Here is a 19,921-nt window from a genome sequence, read left to right on the forward strand (position 1 = left end):
ACCAAAGGAGACTGTAATGGCTGAGCAGCCAGAATGACTTTGAGGGACACCTGAGACAAATAGGGTACTCTATGGCAATTGTACTTCAACAAAAGGACATTTTTAAGCAAACCAAAAATAGAATAAAATGAAATGAGTATGCAGACCACCAACCAATGTCATCTCTTGGTGGCAGTAGGACCTGAAATAATTTGTTCCAGAAGAAAGTTTCCTAGTCTCTAGAAATGTATTGTTGACATGTCTTTATTCTAGTCAAGACAAAAGAGGGATGTAAAGAGGAATGATTCTGGGGCACCTGGGTGGCTCAGCAGTTGAACATCTGCCTTTGGCTCAGGGCATCATCCCAGGGTCCTAGGATCGAGTCCCGCATCGGGCTACCCACAGGGAGCCCATGTCTCTGTCTCTCATGGATAAATAAATTTTTAAAAATCTTTTTTGAAAAAAAGAGACGATTCTATTTTAATCTATATACCTAAAGGGAATATATAGGTAATGCTACATACAGCTGTCTGGTCCCTCTGGAATATAGAGCCTTTGAAATACAAAAAGGCGGGAAAATGGCAACTATGCACTTCAGATAGCAAAGCAATCCACCCCTAACATCTCCTTTAAACCCTCTTTTACCTGCCAGTCCTGGCCCATTGTTAACCTGCGTTTTATTTCTAACTTGGTTCAGGTGAGTTTATAGTTTAGCCTTTATCTGACAGGTGCCAATCCTCTATTAATAAACTGACATTGATACATAGAATTCTTAGCTTCCTTCTTGTGCACAAATTATAAGTCCTAACCTCAATCAAGCTGACAATATATTGCCTGAGGTCAGGTATTCCTTTTACTACAAGGCTAGAATTTCATTGAAAGAGAATAAACTTGGGGCTCCTGGGTGGCTCATTTGGTTGAGTGGCTGGCACTTGGTTTCTGATCAGGTTGTGATCACGGGGTTGTGAGATTGACCCCTGTGTTGGGGTCTGTGCTCAGCATGGAGTCTGCTTGAGATTTTCTCTCTCCCTCTGCCTCTCCCCCTGCTTGTATGCACTCTCTCAAATTTTAAATAAATCCAAAAAAAAAAAAAAAAAAACACCCAGCAGAGAATAAGCTTAACTAGCCACCTGCTCTTCCAGGATTTGCATTTGCTTGGGTTGTTCTTAGATGCCTCCTCAAGGACCTGTTGGGGCTCTCCCTGGTACTCTGCACACTTGAGTAGCGGTTCAAATCTTCTATAGAAGAAATGAAATTAACCTCTAACCTTTTTATATTTGAATCAGTAAAAAAAGGGAAGGGGCTTAAATAATTTCCAGTCTTAGCATCCATTTTGTTTTTAGCTGCTGCAAGGGTTATTTGGCCCTCATCAATCGGCAGAGGCCTACCCCAGTATCTATGACATATCTTTATTCTAGTCGGGACAAAAGTGAGTACCTCCATTCCCACAATATTCCCAAACTGTGGAGCTCAGCATCTATCCTCTCAATATGGTCCTTTGATCCTGTGCCTTTTCTGATATCTGGGCCCCAGCACTATTATCATAACTCCATTTGTGCCTTTTACCACTTCTATAAATAACCCTTTACAGATTATGTAAAGTAATGTCAAAAGTACCTGATTGGATCATAGGACACAATGAATAAAATGAAAAGACAACCTATGGAATGGGAGAAAAATATTTGGAAATCATATATCTTATAAGGGGCTAATATCCAGGAAATATAAACATAACACAACATCCAAAAAGCAAACATCTCAATTAAAAAGTGGGGAAAAAAACTTGGATAAACATTTTTTTAAGGAAGATATACAATGGCCAACAAATGCATGAAAAGATGCTCAATATTATTAATTATTAGGTATATGTAAATCAAAGCCATAATGAGATACCATCTCACACCAATTAGGATAGCTACTATCAAAAAAAGACAGTAACAGGTTTTGGTGAGGACATGGAGAAATTAGAACCCTTGTGCACTATTGGTAGGAATGTAAAGTGGTATGATTGCTATGGAAAAGCAGTAAATAAAAATAGAACTATCATATGATCCAGCAATTCCACTTCTGGGTATATACCCACAAGAATTGAAAGCAAGGACTCAAAAAGATAGTTGTACATCCAGGTTCATAGCAGCATTATTCACATAAGTCAAAAGATGGAAGCAACCTAAGTATCCATTGATAGATGAATGGATAAGCAGCATATGGTGCTGCTAAGTGAAATAAGCCAATGACAGAAAAGAATATACTTAATGAGTCCACTCATATGAGGTACTTAGAGTACCTGAATTCATAGAGATAGAAAGCAGAGTGATGGTTGTCACACAGTGAGAAGTAGTTTAATTGGTAGAGTTTCAGCTTTGCAAGGTGAATAGAGTTCTGGAGGTTGGTTGCCCAACAATGCGAATGTACTTAACACAACTGAACTGTACACTTAAAAATGTTTAAGATGAAAAATTGGATCAAAAGACCTAAGTAGATACTCTGACTCTGGTCTTATTCTGCATATCACTAATTTCTTTTAAATGTAATTGTCTTGTTGTATAATGGGAAGACTAATTTATTTCTACTTCCATCCTAGGAACATTGAGAGAGTTGAATGAGATAGTTCATGGAATATTATTCTATAACCAATATAGCATTATTTTCACATAAGATGCCAGTAAAAAAGTGTAAAAAGTTGGGAATACTTAGGTTGTCTCTAAGAAGTCAATGAATGAGGAATTTGAAAGAAATTTATAGAGTTAAAAGAATCCCAGGAACCTGATGTATGGCTTGGATATGCATTTTAAGTCAAGACATTTCACTGAGGACTTACTACATATCAGGCATGTCCTAGACACAGGATACAAGGAGAGCCCTATCTTTGCTGAACATATTGAAATCAAACATCCATAAAGCACTGGATTAAGCACTACCAGGAGCTGTGAGTTTGAGTATCCTGAACAAAGAGGCTCCTTAGAGAAATGTCATCCGATCTAGAGGTCGGAATGTTGAGTAAAATTTCTCCAGGCCAAGAGGAAGTAAAATGTGTTCTAGGTCAAAGACACAACTTGTGAAAAAACTATGAAGGTAGGAGAAAGTCTGATGTGTTTGAGGAGCTAGAATAAAGTCCTCCCATGTGTTTGGGAGGAGAGAAGCTAAGAGTTAAGAGAAATCAGATTACCCATGGACTCATAAACCATTTTAAGGGATTAACATTTAATCCAAAGTGCAATAAGATGCTGTCAAAGAGGCCTTTAAATAGTGATATCACCAGATTTTTGCTTTGTGAAGACCTCTCGTGTCTTAGGGTAGAAGAGTGTGTTGCAGTGAGGAGGGGAGGAGGAACCCGGATATAGAAATATCATACAACAATCTAGGCATGAGTTGATGGAAAGAAAACAGCATTGACATCCAAGTCACATTTAGGAATAAGACATATGGAAGTGGTCAAAGAAGGAGACAGGATGTCAGATTAATGGCTCAGGCAACTGTGACGATGGTGGTACCATTTCTGGTGGAAAGGAACACAAAGAAATGTGTTCAGTTTTGGATACATGGAGTTTGAAATGCCTGAAGAGCATGCAAATGACAAGTCTGGGTCAGTTGAAAGCACAGGTTTGCTATTAGGACAGAGATTAGAACCAGAGATACAGATGTGGAAGTCATTAGCATACAGAGGGTGGTGGAAGCCATGAATGCATAAAAACATCATTTAGAGAAGATAGGTGATATAGGAAGATGAAAAAAGAGGTGCTGTGTATTGGAAGTCAAAATGTACATAACCACCCATAAGCAATAACAAAATATGTATAAAAGAGAACAAATGAGAATATTGGGGAAGGGAAGGGCATGCTTTCTTAAAAAGGCAGGTGCAATTAATTGTTGATGTTCTTACTGGGGAGAAAATGCCATATATTCCATGTAAAGTAAGAAATGGAGAAATTTAAATGGTACAGCAAATGAAAAACGTTAAATAAGGTGGCAGAAATATGTCCTAATATGATTCAATACTTAGAGTGAATGTAAATGAATTTAAAACACCCATAAAGACTGACTTTGGATTTTAAAAAATAAGTTATTATAAATGCTAATATGGTGCTAGCAACAGACAAATTTGAAATAAAAGCAAAAGAAATATTTGAAACAAAGATTTTCTTTTTTTTTTCTATAGCTTCTTGTACCTGGATGACTGACCATGTGCCAGGCACTATTCTAAGCACTTCAAAATTAACTCATTTAATCCTTATCACAACATTATGGGGTAGTTACCATAGGTAATCCCATTTAATGGATGAGAAAATTTAAGCATAGCGGCTAAATAATCTTAAGATCAAACAGCTAGTAAATGTCACAGCTGGGATTTGAGCTCAGGTGGTAGAACCAAAATTGATAAAGATACACAAATATGAATTGAAAGAAAGCAGGTGTTCAAATGCTAGTATCTGACAAAACAAAATTCTAGACAAAAAAAATATATATTGCCGAAAACATACATCAAATAATAATGAAAATAAAAACAAATTTTTGATGATTTTTAACATACCTATTTCAAACTAATAGATCAAATGAAGAAAAATAAACAAATATATAAAGATATGTTTATCATTTTCTCAGAGAGGTCTTCCTGACCCATCTTTTAAGAATTAATTCTCATCACATATGCCCTGAATTCTCTATCACCCTATTCTACTTTATTTTTCTCCAAAGTATTTACCACTACTGTATGTTTGTGTGTGTAACATGCAATACGTTATGGTTTACTTATTTATTTTCAGCCCCACCAGAATGTAAGCTCCACAAAAGGCAGAAATTTTATTTTGTTTTGTTTATTACTGTATTTCATGCATAGAACTGTGTCTAGCAAGTAATAGGTACCAAATATTCATTGAAAAAAATAGCAAAAGAATCTGAATAATACAACCAATAAGATTGAAGCACCGTGTATATAGCTTGCTATGTGTACATATCTATACCCAATAGATATAGAATGCAGGCTCTTTTGAATGAAAATGGAATAGCCACAAAAATCGACTTTACATTAAGCCATAATGAATGGCTTATATCCAATAGAATAACTTATAAAGAAAATATCATAAGATAATGTTTTCTAAAAATAATAAATAAATAATGTAATAATTATTAACAAATATAATGTCTAAAAATATAACATACTAAAAATTACATGAAATGAAGACTAAATATTTAAATAGCTTATCTAAATAACTAAAACGCCTGAATGAAATAAAAAGCAAATTAGTAACCAATTCATAAGTAATTACACTGTACTAACAAACTTAACTGAATGAAAAGGAACTAAATAAATAAAACTGACTTTACCATAAGTTCCTCCGCTAAATTATGGAAGCAAAACTAAACAGAGTACTACCAAAAACCCTTGAGATAAAGATAATCATAAATGCTATTATAATGCCTACAAACTGAATGACGAGTTATTTACTTGTCTAAACTAAGGGGGCATAATAAAAATAACTAGTGAGAGTTTTATCATTTAATATGCTCATCAGAAAAAATGAAATAATAAAAGCAAGTGAACCCAACTTTCATTTCAAGAGTTTCAAAAAGGAATACAAGAACATGGAAATGAAAAAAATATTAAAGATAAAGGACAGAACAGAATTCAATTCTGTTTCCACTTAGGAAGAAGTTTAGATCATTTGAGGATAGACTATAATAAAGATGATATTGCAAAACCTAAAGCAACTTTAAGAAAGTAAGATAAAAGTTACATTTAATGAACCAATAGTGGAGCAATCATAATGGATAATGGGCAATGATAATATATACTCCATTAATCCAAAAGAAGGCAAGAAAGAATGAAAGGAAACAAAGAAAGATTAGTCAATGAACAATCAACGCACATGGACTGTCTACGATCAAAACTTTGGCTTTCTGCTTTACCACCTGAGAGTAAAACTCACTTGTCAACAGATCCTCTCTATGCACATAGAGTTTGCTTTTTAAATTCCTCTGTGAAATATACAGATCAGTAAGAGGAAAAGTAAAATAGAGGCTTCGTCCAGGAGATGTAATACCTGACTAGTAGACATTCCAAAATAAGAAAACGTGGAAAGTGAAGAAGTATAGAAATAATTCAGGTTTTCAAATAGAAGCATGTAAGTTTTTATTATATTCTGTATAAAGGTAATTATACAGGAAATGAGTAGAATTTAAAAGGACCATTCCATGATTCACAAGTGTAGAATTTAGGGATGAAAGATATCCTAGAATCTTCCCAAAACAAAAGAAAACATCAAACTCAGGCCACATATAAATTATTGAGAATCAAATGGTATGGATTACTTAAAGAGAATATAGGAAACTTGAAGACAATTAAATAAACTCTCCAAAATTCTAAGGGAAAGTACTTCCTATTCAATAATCCTATAGCCAACCAAACTATCAATCAAGTGAATAGAAGAAAAGTATTTTCCAACATTCAAGCTCTCAGAAAAGTTATCTCCATTTGTTCCCATCATTGCTCAAGAAGCTAAAAATTAGTTCCACCAAACTGAGGGAGTAAACCAAAGAAAAATTAAGATTTTTCATTTAGGAATCAAGGATCCAGCACAGGAGAGGGGTGAGAAGAATCACAGGATGGTTGTTAGGGAGAGTCTCAGGGTGTCATATAATATAAAAAATAATCAAAAAACACCAAAAGACAATAATTTAGATGATTTCATTCATCTAAAGAAAACAAATGGAATAACATTGCTTTACATAATTCAGCTGTACATAGTAATGATATAATCAGATGTAAACCTTCAATATTGATCTGAACAAAGTAACAATGTAATTGGATGCAGGGACAGCAGAGGGGGTGTGTATGTGAGCATATTAAGGGTATAGGGGCATGAAGGACAACAAAATTCCATCTTTTATAATAGAAAGATAATAGCCAATGTCTAAATTTGAAAAATGAATAAATTTTTTAAGGGATGCTATTTTAAAATAGCAAGTTATAAACCAGACAAAATAGCTGAGAGAGTTAAAAGTCATTCCACCTGGGGAGTGGAAATTAGGAAAGAGAAGCATGATGTGGGGACTGTTTTATTATAAGCTTTAGAGCATTGTTTGACTGCTTCTGGGTTACTTTGATAAAAAAAAATAAAATTTAATTACAATGAGATGAAATCATGGGATTGCTGCTAATGAATCATAGTTGCAATCCTAAATCTAGCCAAAATGATTCCAACATCTAGAATGAAGAAAATAAAAGAAGCCTGAGCAGTGAAGTAATATGGGATATATTCTGGGAGAATGATAAAGTGAGTTTTAAATAAGAACAGCCAAGCAATGCTACAGTGTTCCACACCCACATGAGGTGCTAACCAGCCATTGTGAACATCCTGTTTTCCAAGGAAACATTGGCAGAAAAACATTGATTTATCACTATTTTATAAGGAGATAATTGGCAAAGTTTATGGACTAAAGAGGATATAAAATAGAGGTCTAAAACTGGAAATTTTCCACTTGGATTTGAAGAAAATTGTTGTAGCTAAATGGGATACTTATTCATTCAATAAAGACATAATGAGCATCTAAGTAGAAAGCATGTGCCAGACTCTGGGTGGGGAGGTGCTTATAAAAAAGAATAGGTTGCAGGCTCAAAAAACTGAGCAATCTCCTAGGGAAGATATGAGCACATGAAAATTAAATAAGAAGATGTCACAATCCATACATCACTTAGGAAGGGTCTTATGAGCAATTTAGTTTGACAGATACTCTCATACCTTTTGAGTAAGGAGGATATCCACACAGCAATGCATTTTTAGATTCCTAACTGGGTTGTAGATTTCAAGGGGAAGAGAATGAGAAACAATGAAGGTATATTCTGTGAAATCAACTGGTCTTTTTCAGAACTGCCTTTGCATTGAACAAAGGAGAGAGAAAGCCAAAGCCTAAGAACAAAAGAGGAAGAGGAGTTGAGAAAGAGAATTTGAGCAAGAGTAAGTAATACTGGGGCCTAAGGCTGCTAAACCAAGGATTACAACTCACAGAACCAGTTCTAGGAAAGAGATGAAGGGAGGGTTTTGCTGCCATGCTTGAGCTTGTTGATCACTCCCACTAAGTGTCACCAAGAGATGTGACCCAACCAAGTCCCTCCCCAATGGACAACTGACACTCATACCTTAAAATCTTTATGTACTGACTTTTTCCTTAAAAGAAAAGGTGTAAGTGATGCTTGCCATTTCAATGTTACTTCGGGGAATTTGTTACAATAGAATGTTTTATCTAGGTTTTAATTAATATTTGAGTTGTATTTGGAAAAAATATTTTCACTGGCTTTTACTTAAATAAAAATACTAGTTAAATGTGGCTTTAGTGAAGCAGAGAAGACCATTAAAACGGCAAAAACTGAAGATAAAAAAAGGAAAAGATTAATAATTGGTAAGTCAAGATGACAAATTTTAAAAAGGAAGAAAATGTATCCACACAACAAGGTGGAGAGGAAGGAGTCTTGGAAGGCCCTGGGAACCTGGGAAAATGTTTGTTTACCCAAGAGCTGCTCCAGTGTGCAGGTGAAAGAACAGAAGGACGCAAAGGAAGGTGGCAGAGGATGGCTCCAGGGACGTCAGATTTGCTGAAAGTACCAGGACACATCACAGGTAGATACTAGATTAGAAAAAGGTATCTGACAGTTCCTCAGCTAAAGACTCTATTGAACAGCAAATAATGAAAGCAGCCTACATGAAAACTTCAAGTAAAGAATGCAGGTAATTTCAAAAAATCTAAGCAGTACTGTACCCAGGCCTCTTAAGGATAGTTAGAATTAAAGAGTTATTATTGAAAGTCAAGGCCACAGTAGCCATCAGTTTATAGAAAGGTGGCAATTAAGGAATGAATTAGAAATGGGTAGAATCAGAAAGATAAGAAATAACAAGCTCCGGTGAGGATACAGAGAAAAGGTAACCTTCGTGCACTGTTGGTAGGACGGTGAATTGGTGTAGCCACCACGGAAAATATATGGAGTTTCCTCAAAATCCACTATGAATATTCACCCAAAGAAAAGAAAATTAGATATTCAAAAGATACATACACCCCTGTGTTTATTGCAGCATTATTTATAATAGATAATATGTGCAAACATCCCAACTTTCCATTAATGGACAGATAGTAAAGACGATGTGATGTATATACACAATGGAATATTATGCAACTGTAAAAAAAGGTGAGATATTGCCATTTGTGACAACATGTATGGACCTAGAGGGTATTATTCTCAGCGTAATAAGCCAGACAGAGAAAGACAATAGCATATGATCCCATTTACATATGGAATCTAAAAGAGAAAATAAATGAACAAACAAACAGCAGAATCAGATCTATAAATAGAGAACAAACTGATGGTTGCCAGAGGGGAGGGGTGGAGGAATGCGCAAAGTGCCTTAAGGGGTGTGGAAAATACAGGCTTCCACCTATGGAATGGTTAAGGCATAGGAATAAGAGGAACAGCATGGGGAATACAGTCAATAGTTTGTGAGAGTGTTGTATGGTGACAGCTGGCAGCTACACTTGTGGCGAGCTTAGCATAATATTTAGACTTATCCAATCACTATGTCATACACCTGAAACTCACATAACAGTGTGTGTCAACTATACTTCTATTTAAAAAAATAGAATGTAGGGGCACCTGGGTGGCTCAATCAGTTAAGCCTCTATTGATTTCAGCTCAGGTCATGATCTCAGGGTTGTGAGATGGAGCCCAGAGCTGGGTTCCATGCTGAGCATGGAGCCTGCTTCAGATTCTCTCCCTCTTTCTCTGCCCCTCTCTCCCCTACTTGCTCACTTTTCTCTCTCTCTCTCAAAAAGAAAGAAAGAAAGAAAGAAAGAAAGAAAGAAAGAAAGAAAGAAAGAAAGAAAGAAAGAAAGAAAGAAAGAAAAAAAGAAATAATAGAGGGAGTGTGTGTGTGTGTGTATGTGTGTGTGGAGAGAGAAAGAGAGAGAGAGAGAGAGAAATTGGAAAAATAGTAAGCATTTCAGTAAGTACAAATAAAGCCTCAATGGTCTAAGTGAGAAAAACCCTATTGGGAATGTGGTTTGTGTTACTCTGTTTTGTTTTTCTGTTGTAATGCTTTGGCTTTTCTCTGTGGTATACAGATTCTAGGAACAGAAATATATGGTCATTTGAGTGAATAAAAAATTCATATTGTACTAATAGGGACTAAGTCCCTTTTACAAATTGCATCAGGCTGCTATTAATCTGGCCTAAACCACCATTTTATTACTACATTTAAAGCCCTGATGGGTTAATGAGCATCTGTTGGGTTCTCTGGGCTCCTCTGCTGCAGCAGTTGAGTGAGCTGGGATGGGCTATTAGGCTGCACCAGCAGTTTCCATTTCAGCTACAGAGCCCCCCCCAGAAATCAGGCCCATAGTTCGGCTGAGGGAACAGAAGTCTCCATGAAGAGCCTGGAATAACCATTTCCAATGAACTGAGCATAGAGAACTCATATCTCAGTTTGCCAATGTGCTCCTTGCTCTGTTTCTGGGGAGGCTCCCTCTACTGCCTCCCATACCCCACCCCAGCCCCAGCCCTGCCTGTCTGGGAGCCCCTGCCCCTTCCTGCAGCGCAGCAATGCTAAAGCAGGGTACATCTGTCCCACCCGGGGCCTCTGTTGCCTGGGATGCACCTGGTCATAGTTACTCAACAGTCTTCCCAGAAGAGGTCCCCAGTGTTTCCCTCACCCCTCCAACTGTGAATGTGGTCAGGAAGTAAGGAAATGCCCTGTGGAACATTTAACCGAACAAGCAGCTCAAGTAGATCGCACAGGTCAAGTGATGACTCACGCTTTGGAGCTCACTTCATCCCACCGGGAAAATTCATACTCTCCCTGAATCCTCCGAAGTGAACTATAAAGGTTTAGAATGTCTAAAAATAAATGCTTCCCCAGCACAGAGCTGTCCCTAGCAGTGAATTCCCACATGTTAAGTTGCTGCCCAGTAACATGTTCTAAATATATGCTGCCCGTTGCCATCTCTTCAGAGCTGCCATTAGGCCTTGATCTATGTTTACTGAAGAGACTATCATAAAAGGTCAAACAACATTTCCAAGGTCACGCAGAGGGTAGGGAACTGGGCCTGCCATGCTGGCTTCACCCCTACCCCTCCCAGCCCTCTTTTCCAGGGATGTTCATCTGCATCAGCCCTCAGCTTTCCAAATCACCAGAGCACCTGTGTCCCATGCCACCCAATTCAGCTTTCATTGCTCTGCCATCTTTGGCTTTCTTCTCTTGTTTTACTTCGGTTAATTCATTCTTCCCACAGGGAGGGCAGTGAGGGCAGAGCCAAGGACCCAACAGAACCTAGGTAAGATGCACTTGTCCATTCTACAGTAGTAGCTAATCCAAACTCAAAAGAAGGAGCAGGCTGGGAATCAGTGCTGTTCGAGCTCTAGCTCTAATCCCTCCAAGGGCAAGGAACCCCCTCCCTCTGGCATGGTGCTAGGCTTCCACACACACTGTAGGACCTTGCTCAATACTGAGCAAAAATGTGCACAGTTAATGTTTTCATATTGATTTGTTAAGAATATTCTAATTACTATTCTAAGTAAATTTCATTATTACTCTAATTTCAAATAATTTTTTTTAATGCTTATCCTATTGCTCGGATGCTCCGGGGCTTTTTGAGAAGCTGCATTTGAGAAAGATCACTGTGGTCTCATGGAAAGCAGCAAGATCCATTTTTCTCTGGGTAGATAAGACTTGAAAATGTTGGAACACTCAGCACTGGTCTGGAATACTAGGTACATGATCACCAGTGGCGTAACTGGTTCTCAGAATACAGGCACCAGGAGCCCTAGTACAGAAACCTCCCTTCACCTGATAGGATGCTGGGAGAGACAAGGCCCAGAAGAAGATAAAAGTTTCAAGTGAACCATGAAAAGCCTTGTCTTCAATATCGGCAGTTTTATTTCCTTTCAGATACCCAAGGAAACGAACTTACCTCCTTTATGGTACTACTACTAATCCCTTCAACAGGACAGCATGTTGATGGATCATCAATCCAATTCTCTTTTTCTACTTTCCACTCTCATCATTCAGAACAGATGTGGGAGGAATTGAGTCAACAGATTTTCATGGCTTTCTTATGCTCTAGAACTGTCAGATCACATTCTGATTGTACCAAGAGTGACAATTGGTACAAGGCTGGTGATAATAAATGTCCTGAATCTGTGAAGGTCCTAAGCTGTAATTCGTTCCAGAGCTCCCCAGGTAGACCAAGCGGTTCCCTAAGCCTGACACTGAGACAGTTTCTCTGCGATTCTATTTCAGAAATCCTTCTCCCCTGAGGCCCATTACCTTTGATTCTGGGAGGATGTGAAGTATCTGCATTCGTTCCTTACCCTCAACTGATTTCGTCCTTCCTGGCTTGTTGGTTTCCCCCACGTCAGGCTCCAGTAATGTTCTCATTCTCCAAATCTCATCCTCTTTTATGTAAAGTGTGTTCTTCCAGCAGATGAGGCACTGAATTTTGAATCAGGAAAATTTGGTTTTAGGTGCCAGCTTGCCACTTGCCAGCTAGTGAACCCGGCCAAGTCATTTCACATCTCTGAGTCTTGATTTCCTTGTCTGGAAAATCAAGATCAAAAATATATTCCTGAGAATGCATTAACCCCAATGATGTAATATTTGAAAATACCTTTAGAAATTATAAAGTGATATGCAGATAGCATGGGCCAGTATTTTTACAATGCCTTGTTTTTCATGGATCCCTTGCAGCAGCAAAGTATTTGTGAGTGCTCAGGGTTGGCCACTGTATGGGATTTTAGGGATGGAAAAATGGGCCTCCTTCTGTGGTTTACTCCTTCACTTGAACTACTTCAACTGCTAATTTTATCTTCTTTGATTATCTTCATTTCTGTGAGCAATCTCAAATCTCTTGTATATTGGGACTAATAAGTGATTTAGGAAATAATTAATAAAATCAATACAATGAATTAATTAATGGGATAAGACACAAACCCTGCCTGTAAAAAGTGGTGTGTATCATGATGGGAGAACATAGCAATACCTTGAAGGCATCTAACAATATCAGGGACACTCTTAAAGCCCTGAATAAGTGGGAGAGATGGCAGGTGACAAGGGTTGAGGTGTGGGAGATGCTCTGGGGCAGGGGAAGGGTTTGGAAAGCAGTTCACATAAGCCTTGGAGTTAATGAAGAAGAGTGAAGAGAGCCTTTGGGGGTAGGGAAGGTGATGAGCCAAGTTGCAAACACGAGAGTAGGGAAAGAGCATTCAGGAGGAAGGAAGACAGGAAAGTGAAATACAAGATGGGAAAAGACTTTTCAGATTCTGTGGTCCTCATACAAGTGAACGCACAGGCTGTCGGCTCTCACCCAGCAACACATGCCCATTTGCACAATGTGTCACATGTACAATCCAGGGGGCTCAGAGACAGGCTGCCAGAATCAGAGTGAGCGTGCCCAGGTTTCTGCGGTAGCTCTGCAAATCCACAAAACATCTCTGAGCTTCATTTGTTTCTTCTAGAAGGACAGTTCTCAGCATTGGCCTAACAATGTGTCAGAATGTGGAACAAGGAATTTGTTACAATTGGGATAGTATGGAGGTTTGAAATCCTTTTATTTCATTAGGAATCACTTTTTTGTCCCAATATTTTTTTAAAGTATTTATTCACTTATGAGAGACACACACACACACACACACACGAGAGAGAGAGAGAGAGAGAGAGAGAGAGAGAGAGGCAGAGACATAGGCAGAGGGAGAAGCAGGCTCCATGCAGGGAGCCCGACACAGGACTCAATCCCGAGTCTTCAGGATCAGGCCCTGGGCTGAAGGTGGCGCTAAACCACTGAGCCACCCGGGCTGCCCTGTTCCAGTATTTCTTGAGTGGAAGGAAAAGGAATGAGATTCTGATGAGTAGTGGGGTAAGCGGGAGTGCGTACCTTCATGAGAAGTGGTCACCCCAATAACACCATCAATAGTGTTGTCCCAAAGTAGGGGGATGGTTATACTTTTATCCTAGAACCTAGAGCTATGGTTCTATATTTCAAAGTTCTTCATACCAAAAAGTATTAATACAACTAGGTCTGGCCTATTCCTAAGAAGGCAGAAAATCTAAAGACACACACTTGCCCTTGGAGAATAAATCTGTGACCTGTATTCAGAATATTGGAGTACATAAAACAAGGGCCATGTAGGAGGAGGAAGGAGCAGGAAGCCCTTACTGGTTCCAAGGCAGCCTCTCTCCAGACCTCTGACTTGGCTGGCAGATGTTCACCTTTGATTCCACATTTGGTTTGTCCAACTCCAGGTCTGGGATTCCAATGCTCATGCACTCGAGACTCATTGGGTTTACAGCTTCTCTTGCTCTTCGATTCTGCAGGTTAACTTTGGTCCCTGCCTCAGGTCTTCTGTTCCCGGTTTTCCTGTTTCCATGTCCAATTCCCCATAGATCCTGAGAAATGTATGATGTGAATCACCCTTCAAATGATGTTTGATGTTGTTTCAAGGGATTTTTTTTTTTAGTTTTTTTTTTTAATTTATTTGAGAGTGAGAGAGAGAGCAGGAGCAAGGGATAGGGGCAGAGGGACCCAATAGCAGGACCCTGAGATCATGACCTGGACCAAAGGCAGATGCTTAATTGACTGAGCCACACAGGTGACCCTCAAGGGACCTTTTATTAGGTGAAGCATCTCATGAGTGATAGGAAGACCATTATAAGTAACCTTTTGCCAATGTACATGAATATTGAGTTTTCTCTGAGAGGAACCCATGTGCATTGCCAAGTGCCCATTACATTATGAGGGTTCCACTGTGCTAGTGGATTGTTTAATGTTCCTGATTTTTTCTTCACTGCTAGGGCGTACTCTGCACCTGTGGCAAACCCCCAACCCTGACTCATCTAAGCCTGGCCAGCTTCTCTGTCCCTTGCCTGTGGAATATGAGATATAATAGCACATTTTACATAGGAGAAAGATGGGACTTTCAAGTTCAGCAGCCAAAATCCGAGTGTGAACATTCTGAAGTGAAGAAAACAAAACAAAACAAAAAAATGTCTACTATTCCTCTTGATCTCATAATTGTTGACAAAGTAGAAGAGGCTTTGTGTAGGTTTTTTCCCCCGTAGATGAATTGTGATATTATTGACATAATATATATAGACATATATACATGTTTAAAGTGGACAATGTGATGATTTTGAAACATGTATATACTGCAAAATGATTACCACAATAATGTTAATTAACACCTCCATCCTTTTACAAAATTATCATTTTATATATGTGGTAAGAACATTTGAGATCTATTCTCTTGACAATTTTCAAGTACATATACAGTGTTATTAATTATAGCCACTGTGTTGCACATTAATTCTCTTCTAGTGAGAAGTTTGTACCCTTGGACCAACATTGCCCCATGGCCCACACACCCCAGACCCCCGGCTGCCACCATTCTACTCCATATTTCTATGTGTTTGACTTTTCTAGAATCCCTGCACAAGTGAGATCATACAGTATGTGTCTTTCTCTGGCTTATTTTACTCAACATAATGCCCTCAAGGTTGAACCAAGTTGTTTCAAAAGGTAGGAGTGGGTTCTTTGAAGATGGGATGCTTTACACAATGCATTATGTTGTAAGTTCTCAGCAGGGGCCAAAAGGAACAAACTTACAAAGAAAGCAAAATTTTCCTCCAACAGATTCAGGCAGGAACGAATCTGCTCTGTTGAAGCGATGCTGAGTCACTGGGCAGCTGATCCATTAGCAACCATTAGCCAGCCCACAGTCATCAGAAAACAAGTACAATTGTGCAATCTTTATAGAAGAGAACTTACAAATGAGGGTTGGCAGCCAAACTGACAGATCTAGGACTGTTATTAAACAGACAAGACCTTCTGCCTGCTGACTATTTTGGAGACCTGAACCCAGCAACAAGAATGTTTACACCCCATAAGTGGTTGCTCACCATTGGCAGATCAAACAAGTCTCCTTTAAATTGATCTCTCTCTCTCTCTCTTTCTTTTTCTGTCTCTATTTGGTCCTCACATGAGATTAAGTAGTCACACCCATGCACCAAGTCAATGGATGGTACTGTTTCATTCTGATTTCATTCAGCCCCTCAAGAAACAAACTTTCTGCTCATAGGGTTATGTTAGTACTCTAACATGGTGACTCTGCTGTGTGTCATGCCAAAACGTGGTTGGCAATGGGAGACATGGGGTTGGGGAGGACAAATGGCCTGATAGGATAAGAACAGGATGCCTTTCAATTCAGGGGAAGAAAATGAGAAACATGGAGCCAGGTGAGGAGGCACAAGGTGTTAGCCAGTCTTGTGGGAGTGTGAATCTTCACTTTTTCATTCTTCTGACACTGGTGGTCACTTTCCTTGATGCCCACCTTTTGCCCCATCTGCAGCCACGGACCTAGGTCAGATTGTATATAACGATTCCCTGGGATGGGGCTTTGATGGCAATTAGTAAGATTTCTGGCCAGTCCCTGGATTTCCCACTCCTTCAATATCTGGTTTCCCTGCTGATCACTAGGTCTCTGATGCTCTAGCCTGGTACGTGACTGGACTCCTGCCTAAACTCCACGTCCCTAATGATAGGGTCTCCTGATGTCTACTTCAGTCTTTCCAAGACAGACCCTGCCTCTGCCTGTCACCAGGGTGTCCCAGCTCCTGGGTTCCCTTCCTATGAATTCCAGTTCTCTTTGCCACTGTTGTCTGCATATTCATATTCTTGGGCATCTGTTCTGAGCCTGGCACTGTTCAAGGCACTAGGGATATGGTGGTAAAGTATAAAGTATACGGACAAGATTTGTGCTGGCATGGAAATGAATATACCTTATGAAGGGTGAGACGTGTGGTATGGGAAAATAAGCAAGCAAACAAATATACATGGAGGTAATTTCAGATAGTGATTACTGTTAGGAAACAAAGAAATGTAGAATAGGATGATTTAAGAGAGAGTGACTGCAGTGGGAGTTTAGATGGTACAGTTTAGATAGTGGGGAGGGAAGAGGTCAGAGCAAGTCCCATCCAGGAGGCAACACTCAGTGCGACACCGTGGGAAGGAAGCCAGCTTTGAGAAGAAGTGGAGGCAGAGGGAAGAGCGAGGGTCTATGGGTAGGAACAAGTTGCTTTAAGGAGGCATGGTTGGAGTGTAGATACAGGAAGGTATTCAACAGGAATGTGATCACAGGTAAGGTGAGAACCAGAGCCTGCAGAGTGGGGTCTGGGTAGCCATGGTAAAGAGTCTGAATCTAGGCCTACGTTCTACGGTTGACCATCCAATGGACAGATTTTCTGCAGGGAAGTGACATGACTTGATCTGTATGTTATAAAGATCATTCTGACTGCTTTAGAGGGTAGGGATTACAGAAGGACATGAGGGCAGAGAGAATAGTTAGAAGCCTGTGTCTATTCTAAGTGAGAAATTTTAGTAGTTTGGCTTAGACTACAATGGTACAGAGAGATGGAGAGAAGTTAACAGAGGAGATTCATCTTGGAGGTAAAGCTAACAGGTTGTGCCAATGGATTGGATGTGAGTGTAGGGGAGGGAAAGGAATTAAGGATAATGCCCAGACTTTGGGTTAAGTATCTGGGTGCATAATGGTACCTTTTACTGAGTTAGATCTGTGGGGAGAGAAATGCCAATGGCAGTCAGTTTCTGGGGGCCATGTTATCTGGCCGTTCTTAGCCAAGCGAGGCTATCAGGTTGGCAGGTGAATCTACTGTTTGCAGTTCAGGGGAGAAATTGGGAATGTAAATGTTTCAGTACATGGATTGTTTAGGCCTTGACAATGCATGTAATCATTCATTCATTCATTCATTCATTCAACAATCCCTGTTCTAGACACTGGGGTTATAGTAGTGAACAAAACAGACAAAAACCTGTGCCCTCATGGAGCTAATGTTCTAGGGAAAAAAAAAAGAGGACAAGAAACAAATACATGATTACAATGTGTGTCAGAAAAAAAGAGCAGGAATGACAGAGATAGTGATGCAAGTTGGGAGTAGGGAGGAAATATGGTCTCAGTGGTTAGGGAAGGAAAATTATTCCCATTGTTGTGTGACCATTACCACCATCCAGCCACAGAATATTTTTCATCTCCTCCTACCTGGAAGTGATTAGGTTAGGGAAGGCACAGCAATTCTCAAAGTAGTGAGGGGTGAACCAGTGTGACCTGGGGATCTGCTCACAGAAGAGCAAGCCTGGGTAACTAAAGGAACAGACAATGAAAATAAAAGATAAGGGAGGCCTGAGTGGCTCAGTGGTTGAGCATCTGCCTTCGGCTCAGGTCATGATCCCAGGGTCCTGGGATCGAGTCTTGCATCAGGCTCCCTGTGAGAAGCCTGCTTCTCACTCTGCCTATGTCTCTGCCTCTCTCTATGTCTCTCATGAATAAATAAATACAATCTTTTTAAGGAAAAGAAAATGAAAGGTAAAAACCACTTCTTTGGTCCTCACAGAGCTCACAGTCAGCTAAGCAGACAGGAGGACAAACAATTTCCACAGGAAAATAAACCCAACCTACCTCTTCTTCACAAGCTGTAGGCTTCAGAAACTCCTTGAATGCTTTTAAACGGAAGCTGTGATAGAAAGAAGTATATTGGTGCTGGGAAAAGGAATCGTATTTGTACATAAATGTCTTCTATCTCTTCCATTATTGCTACAATCTAGAGTCTAAAGGTTTGTGACCTCATATTCACACTTGCATAGGTGTGTCATAGTTACTGCACCTCCACGATTCTGTGAGGATGAAATGAAGAAATACATGGGCAGAGTCTGCACACAGGCAGGTGGAAGCAGAAGCAGCAGCAGAGGAGGCTGTCCAGGGGAGGGTGAGTGTTCATCAGATGACACCCAACTGCCCAGCAGAGCTGGCTTAGAACTCCAAAATCAGGGACTTGGGGAGTGCAGGTGGGCATGGGGAGGGAATAGCCAAGGAAGGGGGTGTAGGTGCGAATAAGGAAGGAGAGACTGGGTGATGAAGGGGTGTGGGTTGGTATGGGGAGGAGGTGGGTGAGGGTAGATGTGTGTTCTCTCAGCCCCAACCCTCCTGATGGAACTTCGGTTGCTCACCAATGACTTTATTATCACCACCACAGTTAGCCAAAGGTCAAGGTTTAGCTGTGATCATCACCAAACTGAGTGCATTGGCTAGACTCACTCCCTAGCCCATGGTGAGCTGCCCTGCCTGGGACTCTTACTCCACAGGCTGCTTGCCAACTCTGTCTGCAAGGAGTGAGTCCCAAAGCCCCCACAGATGGGTTTCCCAGGAACTCACCTGAGAGATCACTGCATGTGTTCAGTGATGTGTAGCTGTGGACAGTAGCATTCCTCCAGTAAAGAAGTAAGCAAACAACAGAAAAAAGTCCCTAAATCTTTGGCTTGGTCATGAGTGTTTCCCTGTTCTTTTCGTCCATCCTCCATTTCCAAAGATATGGCTGGGATGCCTGCCATGGTAACCAAGCAGAGCTCAGGGGCATGCAGGTCACCAGCCCATGTGCTAGTCCTGAATTCATGGCTGCTGCTTGCTGCTCCCAATGGGAGCCTCAACTTGCCTTGCTGGGGACTGGGCAACAACAAAGAGCTTGAGAGTCAGCCTGCCTGGGTTTGATCCTGGACCTGTCCCGATCAGCCATGTAACCTTGGACCAGTCTACTTCCTTAGAGCTCTGTTTCTTCATTTGTAAAATGGGGAGATTAATAACTCCATCAGTGTTCTTATACGGCATAAGTGAGCTACTGCGTCTGTAATCATTACACCTGTACTTGTCATTCATTGGATGCTCAAAATAAAGTGTTATGATTTTGGTCTTTCATAGGGCAGATGTCTGTCCCAGCTGTGTTTAACCAGCACTACAACTTTCTAAAATGCTAATAATACTTTAACTGAATACATCCAAAATATTACCAGTTTAACATGATATCTTTATTGTGGTAAAATATATGTAACATAAAATTTACCA

General features: G+C 39.9%; 1 protein-coding gene and 1 long non-coding RNA gene across 9 annotated transcripts in view; one reads left to right on the forward strand and one right to left on the reverse strand.

The window, feature by feature from the left end:
• LOC144312139 (uncharacterized) overlaps positions 1–18,621 on the reverse strand; it is a 36,594-nt gene extending 17,973 nt beyond the window's left edge. For 2 of the 6 annotated variants that reach the window (XR_013377580.1, XR_013377577.1), the window contains exons 1-2: positions 18,485–18,621; positions 12,332–12,557 (exon numbers count right to left, since the gene is read on the reverse strand). Coding sequence is in view for 1 of the 6 variants with exons in the window: in XM_077894491.1 (XP_077750617.1) it covers positions 12,332–12,452; positions 18,485–18,592 (229 nt within the window). In the remaining 5 variants the exon portion in view is untranslated. Of the gene's footprint in view, positions 1–12,287; positions 12,558–14,172; positions 14,403–18,484 lie in introns of all 6 variants that reach the window. The other 4 variants (XR_013377579.1, XR_013377576.1, XR_013377578.1 and 1 more) reach the window with 3 other exon arrangements.
• Positions 18,622–18,672: 51 nt separating this feature from the next.
• LOC144312140 (uncharacterized) overlaps positions 18,673–19,921 on the forward strand; it is a 28,061-nt gene continuing 26,812 nt past the window's right edge. For all 3 annotated transcript variants that reach the window (XR_013377581.1, XR_013377582.1, XR_013377583.1), the window contains exon 1: positions 18,673–18,791. This is a non-coding gene — a long non-coding RNA (uncharacterized LOC144312140). The remainder of the gene's footprint in view (positions 18,792–19,921) is intronic.

The sequence above is a fragment of the Canis aureus genome, chromosome 4 (genome assembly GCF_053574225.1).
Source record: "Canis aureus isolate CA01 chromosome 4, VMU_Caureus_v.1.0, whole genome shotgun sequence".
Taxonomy (NCBI): domain Eukaryota; kingdom Metazoa; phylum Chordata; class Mammalia; order Carnivora; family Canidae; genus Canis; species Canis aureus.